General features: G+C 39.7%; 1 protein-coding gene across 3 annotated transcripts in view; it reads left to right on the top strand.

Moving 5' to 3' along the window:
• The window catches only part of Unc13b (unc-13 homolog B), a 204,638-nt gene that overhangs the window by 36,098 nt on the left and 149,833 nt on the right, over positions 1–18,707 (top strand). For all 3 annotated transcript variants that reach the window (XM_048419904.3, XM_048419901.3, XM_048419903.3), the window contains exons 2-4: positions 6,765–6,794; positions 12,023–12,122; positions 17,753–17,870. In XM_048419904.3, the coding sequence (XP_048275861.1) occupies positions 6,765–6,794; positions 12,023–12,122; positions 17,753–17,870 (248 nt within the window). The remainder of the gene's footprint in view (positions 1–6,764; positions 6,795–12,022; positions 12,123–17,752; positions 17,871–18,707) is intronic.

Below are 18,707 nucleotides of genomic sequence, written 5' to 3'. Positions count from 1 at the left end.
CTACTTTGATTTTTAGTGATAGCACATACTCTCTTATTTTTGCTATTTACCAGGATTCACTGGGACTTGGGACTGGTCGATTTGGGTAGGTATTCTGGTCAGTGAATCCAACTGATCTGCCTGTCTCTGCCTTCTCAGGGCTGGGATTGCCCAGCTTTTTTGGTTTAGATTTGTTTATTTAATTATGTGTATTTGTATTTGTTTGCCTATGTGTGAGTGTCTGGGGGCCAAGAAAAGGTCACTGAATCTCCTGGAAGCTGCAGCCTCCTGACCACGGGTGCTAGGGACTGAACTCAGATCCTGTAAGATCCCCTTATTCTGTAAGAGTAGTATGATCTCTTAGCTGCTGAACCAGCTCTCTCTCTCTCTCTCTCTCTCTCTCTCTCTCTCTCTCTCTCTCTCTCTCTCTCTTTTTCTGATGATAGGGATCAAATTCAGGTGCTCAGGCTTGCATGACAAGCAGTTTACTGACTGAACCATCTTTTCAGCCCTAAGTATTCAGTTTTAATAGGTAATAGGGAAAAGGACGTCATGCCAACCAGTCTTCATGGTTTTGTCAGTCCCTGTGGCCAGTTGGTTGACAAGTGTTGTAATGTGTCTTTTATATTAAAATATTTGACAGATATGAAAGTCAATAAAACATACTATGCAAATTGATCATTATAAGTGTTTGATGTTCACCAGAGATTGATAATAAGGCAGTAGGAATACATGTAATTTCTGTTTTAAACGATGTTACCGGGGCTGGAGAGATGGCTCAGAGGTTAAGAGCACTGACTGCTCTTCCAGAGGTCCTGAGTTCAATACCCAGCAACCACATGGTGGCTCACAACCATCTATAATGAGATCTGGTGCCCTCTTCTGGCCTGCAGGCATACATGCAGACAGAACACTGTATACATAATAAATAAATAAATAAATATTAAAAAAATAAACGATGTTACCTTTCAAATAGAAAGAAAATGGTAGTTACTGCACTTTAGACTTTAATGCTGAGTTCTGAAGCAGGAGGGTAACAAACAAGAGACCAAATTCCATATGGCTTTGGAAATTGTTTCCTGAGAGGTCAGGCTTGATCAGGCAGGTTAGTGTCCATGTGCCTAGAGAACTAGGTCACTGCTTGTGAGTCAGAGTGAATAGGATTATCTCCTATAATCTTAAGAGTACCTGTAGTAGATTTGGGCCTATAGTAAGATTAGAGAAACACAGGTGCCAAAGTTAGATTTCTTTTTTGAATTATAGGCACATAGTCTCTCTCTCTCTCTCTCTCTCTCTCTCTCTCTCTCTCTCTCTCTCTCTCTCTTGCCTTTATTTGTGAGGAGCCTAGGGAAATGGGCTCTGTCTGGATCTGTCTTTAGCTGACTTCAGGGTTTTTATATCAGCTGTAGCATTTAAGAACCTCAGTGTTCATTACTGATTGTTATTTTCCCATCATTTCTGCTTTTTTTTTAAAAAAATAAACAGTAGTGGTGTAAACAGAGGCAGCTCGCTTGTTTCCCAACTGCTCAGACCTGAATAATCACACAGAAACTACACTAATTGCAACACTGCTTGACCTATTAGCTCAGGCTTCTTATTAAGTAACTCTTACAGCTTAAATTAACCCATTTCTATTAATCTGTGTATTGGCATGAGGCTGTGACTTACTGGTAAGGATCTGGTGTCTGTCTCCTTCAGCAGCTACATGGCATCTTCATGACTCTGCCTTTCTCTCTCTCTCTGTATCACTTCCAACCTGGCTATATTCTGCCCTGCTATAGGCTGAAGCAGCTTCTTTATTAACCAATGGTAAAACATATTCATAGCATCAACGAGGGATTTTTGTGTTAGAGTCCTTAGTAGCTTTGATTTTGAAAACAATTTTAATTTTAAATTGGCTTCATAGATAGTAAATTTGTTTAGTATGTTGTTTGGTAGCATTGAGGTTGAGACATATACTTTATTTTGTCTATCTATACATTCTACTTTATCTATCTATTCATTTATTTGTTTAGTTTTGAAGCAAGGTCTAGTCTTGAATTTGCAGTGTACCTGAGGCTGCCTTTGAACTCTTGGTCCTCCTGCCTCTATCTCTCAGCTGCAGGAATTACCAGTATGTGCTACCATGCTTGACTCTGACTGTATTCTTATTTAACTATAATATATTTAATGGATTTTTGTTTGTTAGTTTTTGAGACAGTCTTATTTTGCCAAGGTTAGAGTCACATTTGCTATGTAGTTGAGGATGATCTTTAACTTCTGATTTTATTGCCTCCATCTCTCAAGTACTGGGATTAGAGCCCTTCACCACCATGCCCAGTTTACTCATTGTTTTAAAAATGTTGACACCAGGGCCTGGAGGGTTGACTTAAAGGTTAAGAGCATTGACCAGTGTTCCAGAGATCCCGAATTCAAGTCCTAGCAACTACATGGTGGCTTACAACCATCTGTAATGAGATCTGATGCCCTCTTTTGGCCTGCAGGTATACATGCAGACAGAACACTGCATACATAATAAATAAATAAAGCTTTTAAAAAAATGTTGAAGCCAGACCTGGTGGTGCATGACTTTAGTCCCAGCATTTGGGAGGTAGAGGCAGGCAGATTTCTATGAAATCAAGACCAGCCTAGTTTGTAGAGCAAGTTCCACACCAACCAGGACTCCATAGTGAGATCTATCTTAACCTACCCCCAAAATAATAACAACCACAACAACAAATGGAAAAACAAAGCCAGAAAACCACAAGAAAAACAACAATGAAAATCTTATGTTGAAAGTAATATGGACCTATTTTTACACATCAACAGCATAAAGATTTTGTTTTTTGAAAACAAAATAGTATAGGTCTTATAGTGTAGGTTGACCTGAAACTCATTATTTAACTCAAAGACTGTCCTTAAACTCTTGCTCTTACTGCCCTCACCTCCCAAATGCTGGGATTAAAGCATGTGCTGTCCCATCTAGATCTAATATTAGAATTTAAAATCTAAAACTTTGAGTCAGATGGAGTGGCACACCTTTAATCTCAGCTCCCAGGAGGCAGAGGCAGGTGGATCTCTGAATTCAAGACCAGACTGGTCTACGTAGTGAGTTCTAGGACAACCAGGGCTACATAGTAAGATCCTGTCTTGAAAAACAAAAACCAAAACCCAAAAAAACCAACAACCCAAAAAACTAAAATGGTGATAGCCTCACATCTGAGTGGACATAATCTCATTGTGTGACCCTGACTGGCCTAGAACTCAGATATCTGATTGCCTCTACCTCTCCAGTGCTGGGATCAAAGGTGTGTACCACTGAGCCCAGCATTTTATATTTTTTTTAAACTTATGAGACAAGGTTTTACATAATTTAGGATTTGACATTGTGGGCCTTCTATCTTATCTTCCCAAGTGCCAGGATTACAGCATATACATTGTTGGGTCCATTTCCCTGCTTTGTCTGATCTCTCTCTTCACAGTCTCCTGCCTTAAAAGCTGTAGTGTTAGTTTTCAGGGATGAATTATTATATGTAATCTACCGTAACTATTTATTATAATGAGATAATTTCCATTCCATGTAATGTTATTTTAATTCTCTCCCTTTCTTTTTAAGAAAGGAGTTTTTTTATTTTTTAATTTTATGTGTACAAGTGTTCTGCTTTCATGTATGTGTGTGCACCATGTGTATCCTTGGTGCCCAAGGAGACCAGGAGAGGATGTGGGATCTCCTGGAACGGAGTTACACAAGGTTGTGAGCCACCATGTGGGGGCTGGGAACTGAATCCAAGTCTTCTTCAATAGCAACAAATGATCTTATTTGATGAGCCATCTCTTTAGCCCCATTTTTGAAACAGGATTTTACTAAGTAGCTCTTCTAGTATTTAGAAGTCATTATATGACCTCCAACTTGCATAGATCTTTGTCTCTTCCTACCAAGCGATGGGATTATAGGCATTGACCAGCCCAACCAGCTAATTTTTAAAAATTTTAACTATGTTTTAAATTTTGTTTGTAGTTTTCATTTATGCTAATTTTATTTAATTTTCATAGGTATTGATAGGACAATGATAAATATTAAAATAGATTAATTTTATTAAGCAGTTTTTTTTTTGTTTTTGTTTTTTGAGACACGTTTTCTTTGTGTAGCCCCCACTCTGTAGACCAGGCTAGCCTAGATTTCAAAGATATTCCTGCCTTTGCCTACCAGTGCTGCTAGGATTAAAGGTGTGCGCCACTACTGTCTGACTTTTATCAAACTTTTAAAAAACTTTATTTTTATGTATTTAGTATGTGTGTATGTGCATGTCAAAGTGTGCATGTGGAGATTAGGGACCAGTTTTGGGGACTTGGTGTTCTCTTTTACCATTATGGGTCCTGGGAATCAAACTCAAGTGGTCAGACATGGAAATAAGCACCTATTCACTCAGCTGTCTCTTGAGTCCTGTTTGAGTTTTATGAGAGACTCGTGTAGCTGAGGCTAACTTCGAACTTCTGTTCTTCCTGCCTCTGCTTTTTTTTTTTTAAAATTTATTTAAAAAGAAACTATCTTTTCTCATTTTACATGCCAAATCCAGTTCCCACTCCTTCCTCTCCTCCCACTATCTCTACCTCTCCCTCATTCCACCCCTCATCCACTCCTCAGAGAGGATAAGGCTTGCCATGGGGAGTCAACAAAGTAGTCTAGCACATTGCTTTGAGGCAGGATGAAGGCCCTCCCCACTATATCTAGGCTTAGCAAGGTATCCCTCCAGAGAAAATGGGTTCCAAAAAGTCAGAACAAGCAGTAGGGATAAATCCTGGTCTCACTTGCCAGTGGCCCCACAGTCTGCCCCAGTCACACAACTGTCACCCAACACATTCAGTGGACCTAGTTTGGTCTTATGCTGGTTCCCTAAGTGTCAGATCAGAGTTGATAGGCTTTCATTAGCTCAGGTAAGCTGATTCAGTAGGTGTCCCCATCATGGCCTTGACCTCTTTGCTCGTATTCTCACTACTCCCACTCTTCAACTGGACTTTGGGAGCTTATCAGCCCAGTGCTCTGCTGTGGGTCTCTGCATCTACTTCCATCAGTTGCTGGATGAAGCTTCTACGGTGACATTTAAGATAGTCATCAATCTCACTACAGGGCAAGACCAGTTCAGGCACCCTCTCCACTATTGCTTAGGGTCTTAGCTGGGGTCATTCTTGTGGATTCCTGGGAATTTCTCTAGTCACAGGTTTCTTATTAGCTCCATAATGACTCCTTCAAGCAAGATATCTATTTCATTGCTCTCTGTCTTTGTCCTTCCCCAATCTCGACCACCCTATTTCCTCAAGTTATCTTCTCCTTCTCCCCTTCTTCTTCCCTTCTGTCTTCCTTTCTCCCCCCACCCTCATGCTCCCAATTTTCTCAGGAGATCTTGTCTCTTTCCCCTTTCCAGGGGAATATATGTATGTTTCTCTTAGGGTTCTCCTTGTTACTTAGTTTCTCTGGGGTCATGTACATACCATGTTCGTCTTTCAGGGTCTAGGTTACCTCACTCAGTATAGTTTTTTTTTGTTCCATTCTTTTTCATGCAAATTTCAAGATGTCATTGTTTTTTACTGTTGAGTAGTACTCTCCATTGTGTAAATGTACCACATTTTCTTTATCCAGTCTTTGGCTGAGGGGCATCTAGTTTGTTTCCAGGTTCTGGCTATTCCAAATAATGCTGCTATGAACATAGTTGAACAAAAGTCCTTACAGTATGGTTGAACATCCTGGATATATGTCCAAGAGTAGTATTGTTTGGTCCTGAGGTAGGTTGACCCAATTTTCTGAGAAACCGCCACACTGATTTCCAGAGTGGTTGTACAAATTTGCATTTTCACGAGTAATGGAGAAGTGTTTCCCTTACTCTGCATCCTCTCCAGCATATGCTATCATTTGTGTTTTTGATCTTAGCCATTCTAACAGGTGTAAGATGGTATCTCAGAGTCATTTTGATTTGCATTTCCCTGATGGCTAAGGATGTTGAGCATTTCCTTAAGTGTCTTTCAGCCATTTGAGATTCTTCTGTTGAGAATTCTCTGTTTAGATCTGTACTCCATTTTTAATTGGGTTACTTGGAATTTTGGTGTCTAATTTCTTGAGTTCTTTATATATTTTGGAGATCAGTCCTCTGTCTGATGTAGGGTTGGTGAAGATCTTTTCCCATTCAGTAGGCTGCCTTTTTGTCTTATTGACTGTGTCCTTTGCTTTACAGAAGCTTCTCAGTTTCAGGAGGTCCCGTTTCTTTATTGTTGCTCTCAGTGTCTGTGCTACTAGTGTTACAGTGATTTCCTGTGCCCATGCTTTGAAATACCTCTACTTTTTAAGTGCTAGGATTACAAGCAAGCACTAACAAGCCCAGCTGAAATGTATTCTCTCTCCCCCCTCCCTCACTAAATCCCTCCCTCTCCCTCACTAAATCCCTCTCTCTGCCCTCTCTTATGTATATGACAGCTCTATCGACTTTATGCCAGAAGAGGACATCAGATCCCACTATAGATGGTAGTGATCCACTATTGCTGGGAATTGAACTCAGGACCTCTGGAAGAACAGCCAGTGCTCTTAACCATTGAGGCATCTCTTTAGACCTATAACTTAAACTTTACAAAGACATCTAGCATAAAACTGGTCCCCTACCATTTGGATTTCTATACCACCTCGTCAGGAGGTGGAAATGTAGGTTTTTTTCATTTGGGTATGAGGTTGGGCTGAATGCATTTGAGAAGGTCGTTCAGCTTCTTTTCCCAATTATTAGACTTAACTTCCTAATTCTGCCTCTTTTGTTTTCTTTCAGTTAAAAGAGCCAAATTCCAGGGTTCACCAGGTAAGTCCACCCCTCCATTATTGTTTCCTTTCATGCTTGTTGTGATTTAAAGTGCTCTCTCTTCTCTTCTCTCTCTCTCTCTCTCTCTCTCTCTCTCTCTCTCTCTCTCTCTCTCTGTGTGTGTGTGTGTGTGTGTGTGTGTATGCAGGACCCCAAGGAGGCTAGAAAAGGGTGTCATATCCCCTGGAACTAGAATTATGGGGTGATAAACTGCCATGTGGGAACTGGGATTTGAACCCAGGTGTTCTGTAAGAGCAGCTAGTGCTCTTAACTACTGAACCATCTCTGTCTGTGTTAAGAAAAATCCTCTCCCCCATGCACAGAAATCCAATCAGGCCAAATTAAACCAAATTAAAATGCCCGTGTTTTAATAAATGCAGCACTCTCTGGTGGCCGAGAGCATGGCAGGGGAGACAGAAAACCGGGGAAAATATAAAAGGCCCCGGACTATGTATTCCTCCTTGGGCACCCCACTTAAATACCCTGTGGGAGCGGTCCTGGCCCTCCCCCGGGGAGGGGTCAAGACCTGACATGCTGGGATTTGCGGTTCAGACCAAGGCAACTCCCAGGCTAGGGGGCTGGAATGGAATGGGGAGGGGTGGGACTGGGGTGACGCTCCCAACTTTAACATCACAGTCTCCTTTAGAGCAATCTTAAAAAACACAAAGCCAAAACCATAGGCGAGCAGGATGTCTCAGGAACGAAGCCCTTCCTGTGAAAGTCTGATGACCTGAGTACATCTTTGTGGATTCCATTTTATGCTTCTACCATGTATTTTCCAGAGAATGCAGTCAGGTTGTTTAGGTTTCATATCAGGCACCTCTCCCTGCTGAGCCATCTCAAAAGCAATCTTAAAAAAGAATCATTAATTATAAACTGGACATAATGCTGCTTCTGTAATCCTGTACTTGGGAGGCTGGTGCAGGAGGATTGCATGTCCAGGTCAGCCTAGGCTATATAATGAGACCTTGTCTCAGAAAACAACAATGATTTCATTTAGTTTACTACTTAAATTCATTGGTTAAACCAATTCACTAAGTTAATTTATGAAATTATTAATTCATTGCTGTAAAGCATTTAACTTTGTTTTCCTGTATTTTTCTTGTTTTACTTGTGTCTATCAGTGAAAAGTGTACCCTTTTCTCTCTTTCCAACCCAATTATACTCCTCTAAAGCAATTATTTAGAAGTTTTTTGTTTACCTTCCCAGATCTTTTTTTATATGTATTCTTGTAAACATAAATGAAACATGATCCTAATTAGTCTTAACAATATACACCCAGAATCAGAAATCGGGGGGAGGGGTGGTGAAAGCTGAAAGATCAGAGAAGCAGAGCAGCCAGCCACTAGAGACTTTTTATCTCGACGAAATCTCAGAATGAATGGGGGAGATCTTGTCTCTACGAATCGAATCCTCAGACTAAATGGCCCAAGATCTCTACCCGCATTATATTCCTGTCTCCACCTCCCAAGTGCTGGGATCAAAGGTGTGAGCCACTATTGCCTGGCTCTATTTCTTTTAAAAATTGGTTCAATCTTGCATAGCCCAGAGTAACTTGGAACTCCTGATCTTCCTGCTTCTTCCTCCCAAGCGCTAGGATTAAAGGTGTTTGCCACCAATGCCTGGCCTCTATGGTTAACTAGTGGCTAGCTCTGTCCTCTGATATCCAGGCAAGCTTTATTTGCCAGAACACAAAATATCGTACAACATATAAATGGATCACACAACTATCTGTGTGAAGCATGTTTAGTTTCCTCAGTGATACATCATGAAAATCCTTTCACATTTGTGTATATCAGACATTTTAAAAAATATTTATTTATTATAGTGTTCTCCCTGCATGTACACCTGATCGCCAGAAGAGGACACTAGAGCTCATTACAGATGACTGTGAGCCACCATGTGGTTGCTGGGAATTGAATTCAGGACCTCTGGAAGAGCAGCCAGTGCTCTTAACCTCCGAGCCATCTCTCCAGCCCCCAGACATTTTCTTTTAAAGTACTTTGTAGATTTTGTTGTAGATTGTACCCAAGGTCCCTATGGATAAATATTTATTTATTTTTAATGTCTTGATATTATAAACAATGAAAGTTATTGTATATTTATGGCTGTCCAGTTTTGTAAATATATTAATACTAATGTCTAAAAATATAGTCAGTGGTTCAGAGCTATGTATTTTTAAAATATTTGTTATTACTGAAAATGGTTCTTTTTTTTCAAAGATTTATTTATGTATAATAGTGATCTTTATGCCAGAAGAGAGCATCAGATCCTATAATAGATGGTTGTGATCCACCATGTGAGTTGCTAGGAATTAAACTTGGGACCTCTGAAAGAGCAGCCAGTGCTCTTAAGCACCGAGCCATTTCTCCAGTCCCTGAATATGGTTCTTAGTTAAAAAAAAATTTAAAGAAAAAAATGATGTTTTGGTGTTGGCAATTGTTTTGCTGTATTTTGTTTGCATTAAGCACACCCTCTACCTCAGAGTATATCCCAGTAAAAATTTTAATTTTTATTAATTTAATATTCTTTTTTTCTGTGTGTATGCCCATGCATGCTCATGGCGCAGCATGTGTGTGGACCTTCGCCTATGTGGGTTCTAGGAATCAAATTCAGGATTCAGGTTGCCAATCTTGGTAGCAGACATACTTGCCTACCAAGTCATCTTTCTGACTTTAAAAATTCTTTTGAGATAGTTCTCATGTAGCCCAGGGTGGCCTTGAGGTTTCTATATAGTTAAGGGTGACTTTGAACTTCTAATCACCTTGCCACCCTCTCCCCACTGCTGGGATTATAGATGTGATTCCAGGTCTTTGGTGCTGGAAAATCAAACCCAGGGGCTTATATATCCTAGGTAAGTACTTTGTCAATCCTCCTTTATTATTTTCTTTCAAAAACAGAGTGTCACTCTGTAGCCCGGGCTGACCTGGAAATTACTCTGTGGCCTAGGATGGATTTTGTTTTTCAGTAACTCTGTCTTAGCCTCTGAAGTGTTGTAATTGCAAACAGGAGCCACCATTCTTGTCTGGAATATTTTACTGACATCAAAAATTATATTAGCTTTAAAAAAATTAACTGGCCAGGTGTGGTGGCACATACATTTAATCCCAGCTCTCTGAGGCAGAGGCAGGAGAATCTGAATTCAAGGCCAGCCTGGTCTACATATTTAGTTCTAGGACAGCTAGGACTACACAGAGAGACCTCTTTTCTAAAAGAAAAGATGTGACCTTGGATCTCTTCCTCAATTGCTTTTATTTCCACTTTAGTTGAGTCAATTTTTTTTTTCCTTTGATGAACCTGGAGTTCCCCAGTTGGTTTGGTTAGATTGTCAGCAAGCCCCTGGGGTCCTCCTATCTCTAGCTTCGAACTGCTAGGATTATAGGTGTGTACCACCCAGCCTAGAAAAAATTTAAATTTTGTTTTCTAGTACTGAGGATTAAATTGGGACCTCACATTCTGTGAAGATGCTCTACCACTTAGCTCTTCCTCCAGCTCATTTAATAATATCTTATGATACAAAATGTAGTTCAGGGGTTAGAAGTATAGGTGGGTGCTTAAGGTTTTGACTAGCCTGTGAGACCCTGGTTTTGATCTCAAACAAGAAAATAAATTAAAAAAAAACAAATTAGAGCTCCGTGGTTTACTGCATTCCTACTTCTGGACATGGGTGAGGGTCCCGTTAAATGTGCTGGGTTTTATTATCACTTACCTTCAGTACAATTATAAACCTGCCATCTTGCTACAAAGCTACATTATTTTGTATGTGTGAGTGCATGTGTGTAAGTGCATACACTTGTGCTTGCATGTGTCCAGGCCAGAGGTCAACACTGGCTATCTCCCTCAACCTTCTGCCATATTTTTTTTTTGAGACAGGGTCCCTCACTATATCTGGATCTAGCTGTTTTGGCTAGACTATCTGATTAGCAAACCCTCAAGGACCACCTATTTCTATCCCCCTAGAGCTGGGTTGTAGACATGTTACCTACTGCTCCTTCCCAAGGTGCTGGGATCTGAACTCAGGTCCTCATGCTTAAGTGTTTTGTCCACTGAGCCATCTCCCCAGTTCTTTTTTTTCCTGCTTTTGAGATAGTCTTGCTTTGTAGCCTAGGCTAGCTTGAAATGTGAGTTCTTTCTTTTCTGGCTAAAAATCCCCATACCTTTTGAAGGATACTTGGACAGTTTATTTTCTGATAGTGTATGCCAGTACCCATTTTCTCATATTATCTAACATTAGGTATTGTTAGATAATTGTTTTAAGCAGTATTTGGCAGTTTGATAAGTTACATGATAGCTTTTCTTTTCTTTTATGAAATGATTGTCTTATATAAAAAGCAAACCCTCAGGCCACATGTGATTGTACACACGTGTGATCCTACTACTCAGTAGGCTGAGGCAGGAGAATCATGAGTTCAAAGTCAGCATAGTGAATTTTAAGACAGCCTGGACTGCATAGTTGTTTAGTACAAATATGCAGGGATTCAGACTTCTGAGGTTTGAGTTTTAGATTACTCCCTTGTATGCAGTTTATCCTGTCAGAATTTCCTTTTCTTGACTTTATGATAATGTTCATTTTCATGTAAACTATAGATCAGGCTTGAAGTCCAGTTCTTTCATGACAGTTTCCCCTTCAATTTGTGTTCCTCGTCAAAGGAACAACTGCTACCTCTTTCTGTAGTTTATGATTACCTCTATTTTTGTTGGATTTTTTTTTGAGAGAGAATTTCATATAGTCAGTCTGGCCTTGAACTTGCTGTTAGCTGAGGCTTAAACTCCTGACTCACCTCTGCCTCCTGCTGTTCCTGGGATTATGGATGATGACCACTTAATCTGCCTCAAATACATGTCTTAAAATTTAGGTTATATATTTGAAGTTAAGTGTATTGTTTTATACATTTTTGTAGTTCTGATGTGCCTTGAACTGTATAACATATAGCTTCAGTTTTAATTGCACATTTAATACTTTTATTTGATATTACTTAATTCTGTCTCTCTTTTAAAAATTTTATGTGTGTGGATATTTTGTCTGTATGTGCCTGTGCATCACATGTGTGTCTGGTGCCTATGAAAGCAAGAAGAGGGTGTCAGAATGCCAGGAACTCTTCCTCTTGAAGAGCAGCTAATGTTTTTGACTATTTCTCCAGCTTCTGATATAACTTAATTTAACAAATTTGTGAAATTGGGTAGTACTCTGAATACTGTTAACATCTTTGTTTTGCAATTTTTCAAAGATAAATTTAACACATATGTGACCCTGAAAGTCCAGAATGTGAAGAGCACAACTGTAGCAGTTCGTGGTGATCAGCCCTCCTGGGAACAAGATTTCATGTTGTAAGCACTATGCCTAAGTGTTTGTCTGTACATTCCATGTCAGGGATATCAGATAAAACAGTTAATGCGTCTATGTGTGCCAGTGATGTATTAATGTGCCAGCAGTGCTATGGATTTTTTTTAAATCTGTTACTGGAGCAAGTGAGGCTTGTGGTAGTAGGCAAGATATATTACAGTTTTTTTCTCTCATTGATTTATAATTTATTCTTGGAGATGAATGATTAATATGAATAATTTAGTGAGTTGTGGATACTGCCTGCTCAGACTTCTCACTGGTCAATTCAGATGCTGTACAGTAGTACACTTAGCATAATATCAAATGTAACTTTATCTTTGGTTCTCAGAGGCTAAGGTGGTCATATGTGTTTGAGACTGTGTTTATGTTAAATTTCTTTTCCTTCCTTCCTTCATTTCTTCCTTCTTTTGGCCTTTTGAGACATGGTTTCTTTATATAACAGTCGTGGCTGTCCTGGAACTTGCTTTGTAGACCAGGATGGCCTTGAACTCATACAGATCTGCCTGCCTCTGTCTCCTAGTGCTAGAATTAAAGGCATACACCACCACTTCCCAGCTCCTAAATAATTTCTTTAGAGCACAGTTCTCAAACTGTTTCTACTCTTGACATTTTCTCTTGAAAAATAAAATAATTATTTGACTATATATATATATATGTATGTATGTATATAAAATAGGTATATGGAACAGACATTTACAATAATAAATAAATTTAACTTTTTAGGGCTGGGGATATGGCTCAGCTGATAAAGTATTTGCTTAGCATGTTGGATATCTTGGATTCCATCCCTAGCACTTCATATCCCCCGCAAAAGTTTTTCTTTTGGATTAGGGATGTAGCTTAGGTATAGTTCTCAGAATTGAAAAAAAAATTAATATTTTTTTCCAAGACAGGATTTCTTTGTAGCTTTGGAGCCTGTCCTGGAACTAGCTCTTGTAGACCAGGATGGCCTCGAACTCAGAGATCAGCCTGCCTCTGCCTCCTGAGTGCTGGGATTAAAGGTGTATGCCATCACCGCCTGACAATTTTTTTTTAAATTTATTTATTTGTTATGTATACAATGTTCTGTCTGTATGTATGCCTGCCCACCAGAAGAGGGCACCAGATCTCATAGATGGTTGTGAGCCACCATGTGATTGCTGGGAATTGAACTCAGTACCTCTGGAAGAGCAGCAATTGCTCTTAAGCTCTGAGCCATCTCTCCAGCCCCTGCAAATTTTTTTATTAAAAAAATTTACTTTTATTAAAAATATACATACCAACCCAGTTCTCCTCCCACCCCTGCTCTTGCCCCCCCCCCCCACTTCACACTTCACACCTTCCCCCTTCTCATCCTGCAACCACTCTTCAGAGGTGGTAAGGCCTTCCTTGGGGAGTCAACAAGGTCTGGCATACCAACTTGAGACAGGACCAAGTCCCCACCACCACCCTGTCTCCTCCCTCACCCCTGTATCAAGACACCATAGGGAATGGGCTCTAAAAAGCTAGTTCATGCACCTGGGATAAATCCTGGTGCCATTGCCAGGCACCCTTCCCCTCAACAGATCAAACCGCATAACTGTTCACCTATATTTGGAGGGTCTAGTGCAGTCCCATGAAGGTTCCCCAGCTGTCAGTCCGTGAGCACCCACTAGCTTGGATCAGCTGTCTCTGTGGGTTTACCATCGTTTTAAAGGAAAATAAAAGAAATTTTACTTTTAAACAATTCTTTGTAGTTAGAGATGAAAGCAGGCTGTATACAAATGAGATGGAAACAGCAATCCTCAAGGTAAAACATGTTAGCATTATACAGTGTAAAGATAAAACTTTTATGTTTCTATGCAGAAGGATGACATAATTAAACCATTATGAGTCTGTAAGAGAAATCTTTGTATGTATAGTATAGTAAAAGAGTACAGTCCATAGCAAACAGTAGTCTTGAATCGGAGGCAAGCTATTTCAGGACCATTCTTTGGCATTGTGTGGTGCAGTGGCGCGCACAGTACAGAGCTGTAGTGACATCAAGTGGTGCAGCACAGGCCAGCACTGCTGGAAACAGCTCAGGTTCAGTCCATTGCACTTTGGACGTTGAGTTAATGGTTGGGCATCGTGTGTTTGGGAACTTTGACTGTTTGCACATTTTTTGTGACCTCCCAGTTCAATTACGTGGCCGCCTTATGGTGTAGCAACCCAGAGTCTAAGCAGCTGCCTTAGGAGATGAAGATTCTCTCCTTATACTTCTCCTATTTTAACGAACAAGGTGATAAGCCTCATGTACTTTTTTACATAAGAAATACCTAGGGTCAACTACTATGGCTTATACAAGCCTCTTCCCCTAGTAACTGTACCCATAGTATGGTATGCCAGTCTAGCCTTCCTGTTCTTTCCTGACTTGAGTCCTGTAACAATCCCTCCATTAGAACTCTTCCCACTGTGTGAAAAATTCTGCTCTTCTGTGGTCTCCCTGTATTTGTGCATGTTTGTTTTCCAATTGCCCAGAGAATTTCTTTCAACCTTGCTGTGATTTGTGTGAATTTTTGTCTGTTTCCTATATTGAGATGTTTTGTGAATTTTGTTTTTTTCACTTTTACACATAGACCTTATTAGCTATTTTCTTTCTTTCTCTCATTCCTTATTCCTTCTATTGTGTCCTTTGGTTGCTAGCAGCTCCATTCTCATCTGCCTGCATTTTCATTCTTTGTGGGTTTTTTTAAACCTTTTTCTCCTCATTATATTTTGTAACTAATTGGTATAGATTTTGGTATTTCTCACAATATTTTATACTATACTATTATTTTATTTGTTTATTTGTGGTTTTGCAATAAAGGCTGACATAGCTCAGGTTAGCCTCAAGTTCAGTACATTGCTGAGCATGACCTTGAACTTCTAGCTTTTGTGAGACCCCATGATTGGCTTCGTGTGTGTGTATGTGTCTGTGTGTCTGTGTGTGTGCACGCATGCACACTTATGCATGTATGTGTTTGTGTATTTTAAGACATTGTAGCCTAGGGTTTTCTGGAACTCAGTACAAGGAGAATGACTTCTAAGTTGCAGAAACCCTTCTGCCTCAGTCGCTAAGTTCTAGAATAATAAGCATGCTTCATCATACCCAGATCATGTTATTTATATTTAATAGTCTGTGTTTTATTGGCAGCACTAGATTGGTCATTTCTTATAATTATTCATTTTTATAATTATTTGAGGATCAAACCTAGAGCCTTATGCATTCTAGGCAAGCACTCTACTACCAAGTTATATGCTCCAGCCCTCAGATTTATTTTTTAAAGAGGGCATCTTCACTTATTGGTGTGAGTGTTCCTGACTCTGAATCTTGTATACTCATGTGCCTGTATACCCTTGGTTGTGTTAATTAACAAGGAAAATAATTTTCCTCTGGGATCTGGGGATATATATAGAGTTCTGACTTCTTGCTGTATGTTCTGTGCATACACATACATGAGAGAAGAGACCCCTCATAGAAGAGAAATCTGTGAATAGATTTTCTTTATCTGTTCGTGTCAGGCTGTTAAAGACTATGGGCTATTTCTTTTATCTGGCAGCTTGAAATGCAATTTAGGAGTTGCATTGGGACTGTATTTATGTATCCCAAGAAATGTTTCACTTTTAGATATAAATGAAATACACTTCAGATAGATTTACAGATGTTGCGTGTACTTTTATTATCCTGAAAGCCCAGTTTCCCCACCATGAACAGCCTAAGTTAGTGACTGGGTTAATTACCTAGTGTGGCTTTGGACATTTCTCCAGATACCTTGGAAGAGTTTTTGGAGTTGAAAACTGGGTTTGATGTTAAGTGTCCTCCCCCAAAGTATCAATTACATTTAAGTGCTTGGCAAATATTAATTGAAAAGGTAAATGAACTCACAATATACTCTGTACTCTACTGTATTTATAAAAGGAATACATTTTCTTTACCTTATATGTTTGCAACATAGTTGGTATGATTTCTGTGACTAAAACTCCACACGCCAAATTTTTTTAAAAATTATTTATATATTTTTATTTTATGTGCATTGTTGTTTTGCCTGCATGTATGTCTGTGTGAGGGTGTCAGGTACCCTGGAACTGGAGTTACAGACAGTTGTGAGCTGCCATGTGGGTGTTAGGAATTGAACCTGGCTGCTCTGGAAAGAGCAGTCATCTCTTGAGCCCCAACTCCAAACTTTTTATAAGACAACAGAGAGGCCATGCTTTCTCTAAAGCACATACTTTGCACTTCCTGTGATGAGTAGCTCATGCTTTTCTGGACTGTCTGTTTTTTATATTGGTAGCAACTGTTTCTTATCTTTCTTGCCTTTTTCTTCAAATCACCTTGTGTTCAACAAAAGCTTTCTTGAGAATATTCTTAACAATAATATATGTATTTTTTGTTTTACTCTAACAGTGTGATTGTGCTTGTGATAGCCCCTCCAAGTCAGTGTTCTACTGTATGTGACATTGCTTTTATTTATGCTTTTTCATTGCTTGAGATAGAACCCAGGGCCTCACATATTAGAAAAGCACTCTATTGCCCAGCCCTCCCCCCCAATCCATGTGTTCTCAGAACCCCTTTCTTCTCCCTGGGTGCTGTTTCATAAATCTTGTAAAGAAGACTTTTCTTCCTGAAAATTTCTTGTATATATTCTATAAATTTAAGTCAGGGCAGTGATAATGTTAACAATAAAACATTTAAAGTTGCTGCACAGGGATAGAAATATAGGCAGGCCTGAAAGGAATGCCCAAATCACCTAACCTCATGTTTAATGTGCTGCTGCATTGGTCTGATCATGATAGCATCTCCAGAGGGCAGAGGATATTGCAAAGGTCTTTTTCTTCCTTTTTGCTTCATCCCTCCATCATTTTCTCCTTCCTTCTTTGTTTTTCTTTTGTTTGTTTGGATTTTTTTGAGACTGAGTTTCTCTGTGTGTAGCCTTGGCTGTCTGGAACTCACTCTGTAGACCAGTCTATCCTCAAACAAAGATCCTCTTGCCTCTGCTTTCTGAGTGCAGGAGTTAAAGACGTGTGCCACCATCATCTAGTCCCTTCCTTCTTTCTTATCTCCTTCCCTTCTTTCCTTTTCTGCTTTTGCTAAGGTATAATCACTGTATAAAAATTAGACCTATTACATATACAGCATGGGAGATTGAACATACATACATACTTAAGTTCATAGTAACTTTTTGTTAATAATAGGTGTTATGTTGTATAGCAGGCCTCTAGATCTTAACTTGAATCATGCATTTTTGAAAACCCTGTCTTACACAATAGCAATAAAATATAAAAATAAATTTATTTTCTCCTTTCCTCTCTCACCTCTCTTTATATCCTCTGCCCTGTCCCTTCTAGAGTTTGTGTAGCACTGACTGGCTTTGAACTTGTAGTTCTCTGGCCTCAGCTTCCTAAACTCTGGAATTACAGGCATATACCACCTTGTCCAGCCAGAACATTATTTTACGGATAACTAGCTGTTATGGGTTTCTTGAAATGGAAAGTGTACTTGCAGCATTCAGGGATACTTAGATTTTCCCTAAAATAGATAGTAGTGAAAAGTGTCCAAGGATAGCAAAGTAGGGAATAATAGTGTTTTCTTCCATGTCACCTGGCTCTCCTCAAAGGGCTTTCTTTTGCCCATTAGTGAGATCAGTCGTCTGGACCTGGGCCTAAGTGTGGAGGTGTGGAACAAAGGACTGATATGGGACACAATGGTGGGGACTGTGTGGATCGCATTGAAGACTATTCGTCAGTCAGATGAGGTAAGTCAGTGTGTTGCCTGTTTGGAAGTATGGTTGCAGCCTTTGCCTTCCTTCATCTTAGCTCCACTTGAGCTGATATTTATCCTTGCATACCTGATCCTTGTCTAATTAGAGCGCATGTGCTGTCCCCACTTCTGATCTCAACCAGAGGGTTAGGAAATTGTCTTTAAGCTGCTCTTCCCTGTGTCCTGTGACTGAGTACCTCTTAATCCTATCAGATAGTCTTGTCTCAGTAATGTGTGTGTGGTCTGAAATCCTCATCTTAGACACTGTCCTGGGAAGAATGCCATTAAACCTCCTTAGCCAACTGGCTGGATACTATTTTGGGGTTTTGTTTCTCTGAGCTACTCCCCAGGCAACTGGTTTTAGACCAGTTTGGATATAAGGAATTGCCAGATGTGGTGGTAGGTATTTGTATTGTTGCTATTCATATTTAGGTCAAACTCTCAGTCCACCACCCCAGATTTGACGTAGATATCACTGTAAATACAATTTGCAAAGAAGCTGTTTTATTCCTGTTAGCCTGACTGTGTACTACAAGCTTTCACTGGAAGTGGGGACATTGAAGGCATTGACTTCATTTTCTATATTTCTTTGAGTTCTGATAAGTCTGCTCCTCTAGGCAGAGAAGCAGCTCATTTTCATAGCAGCTTTATTCAAGTCTTTCAGTGACAATTGCTCAGTGACATAGTCATTAAGAAGCACGAGACTGAGAATTGGTTCACACTGATGCTTACTTTTAAAGCTTGGTACTCTGGAAAGTCTGTCCTCACCAGGACTTCAGAGCTGAACACACAGTGAAAGCTGACCCTGGAGTCCCCATCTCAGCAGAAGGGA

The sequence above is a fragment of the Myodes glareolus genome, chromosome 16 (genome assembly GCF_982192425.1).
Source record: "Myodes glareolus chromosome 16, mMyoGla1.1, whole genome shotgun sequence".
NCBI lineage: Eukaryota > Metazoa > Chordata > Mammalia > Rodentia > Cricetidae > Myodes > Myodes glareolus.
The sequence above is the reverse complement of the archived record's forward strand: the minus strand, read 5'-3'. Positions and strand labels throughout refer to the sequence as shown.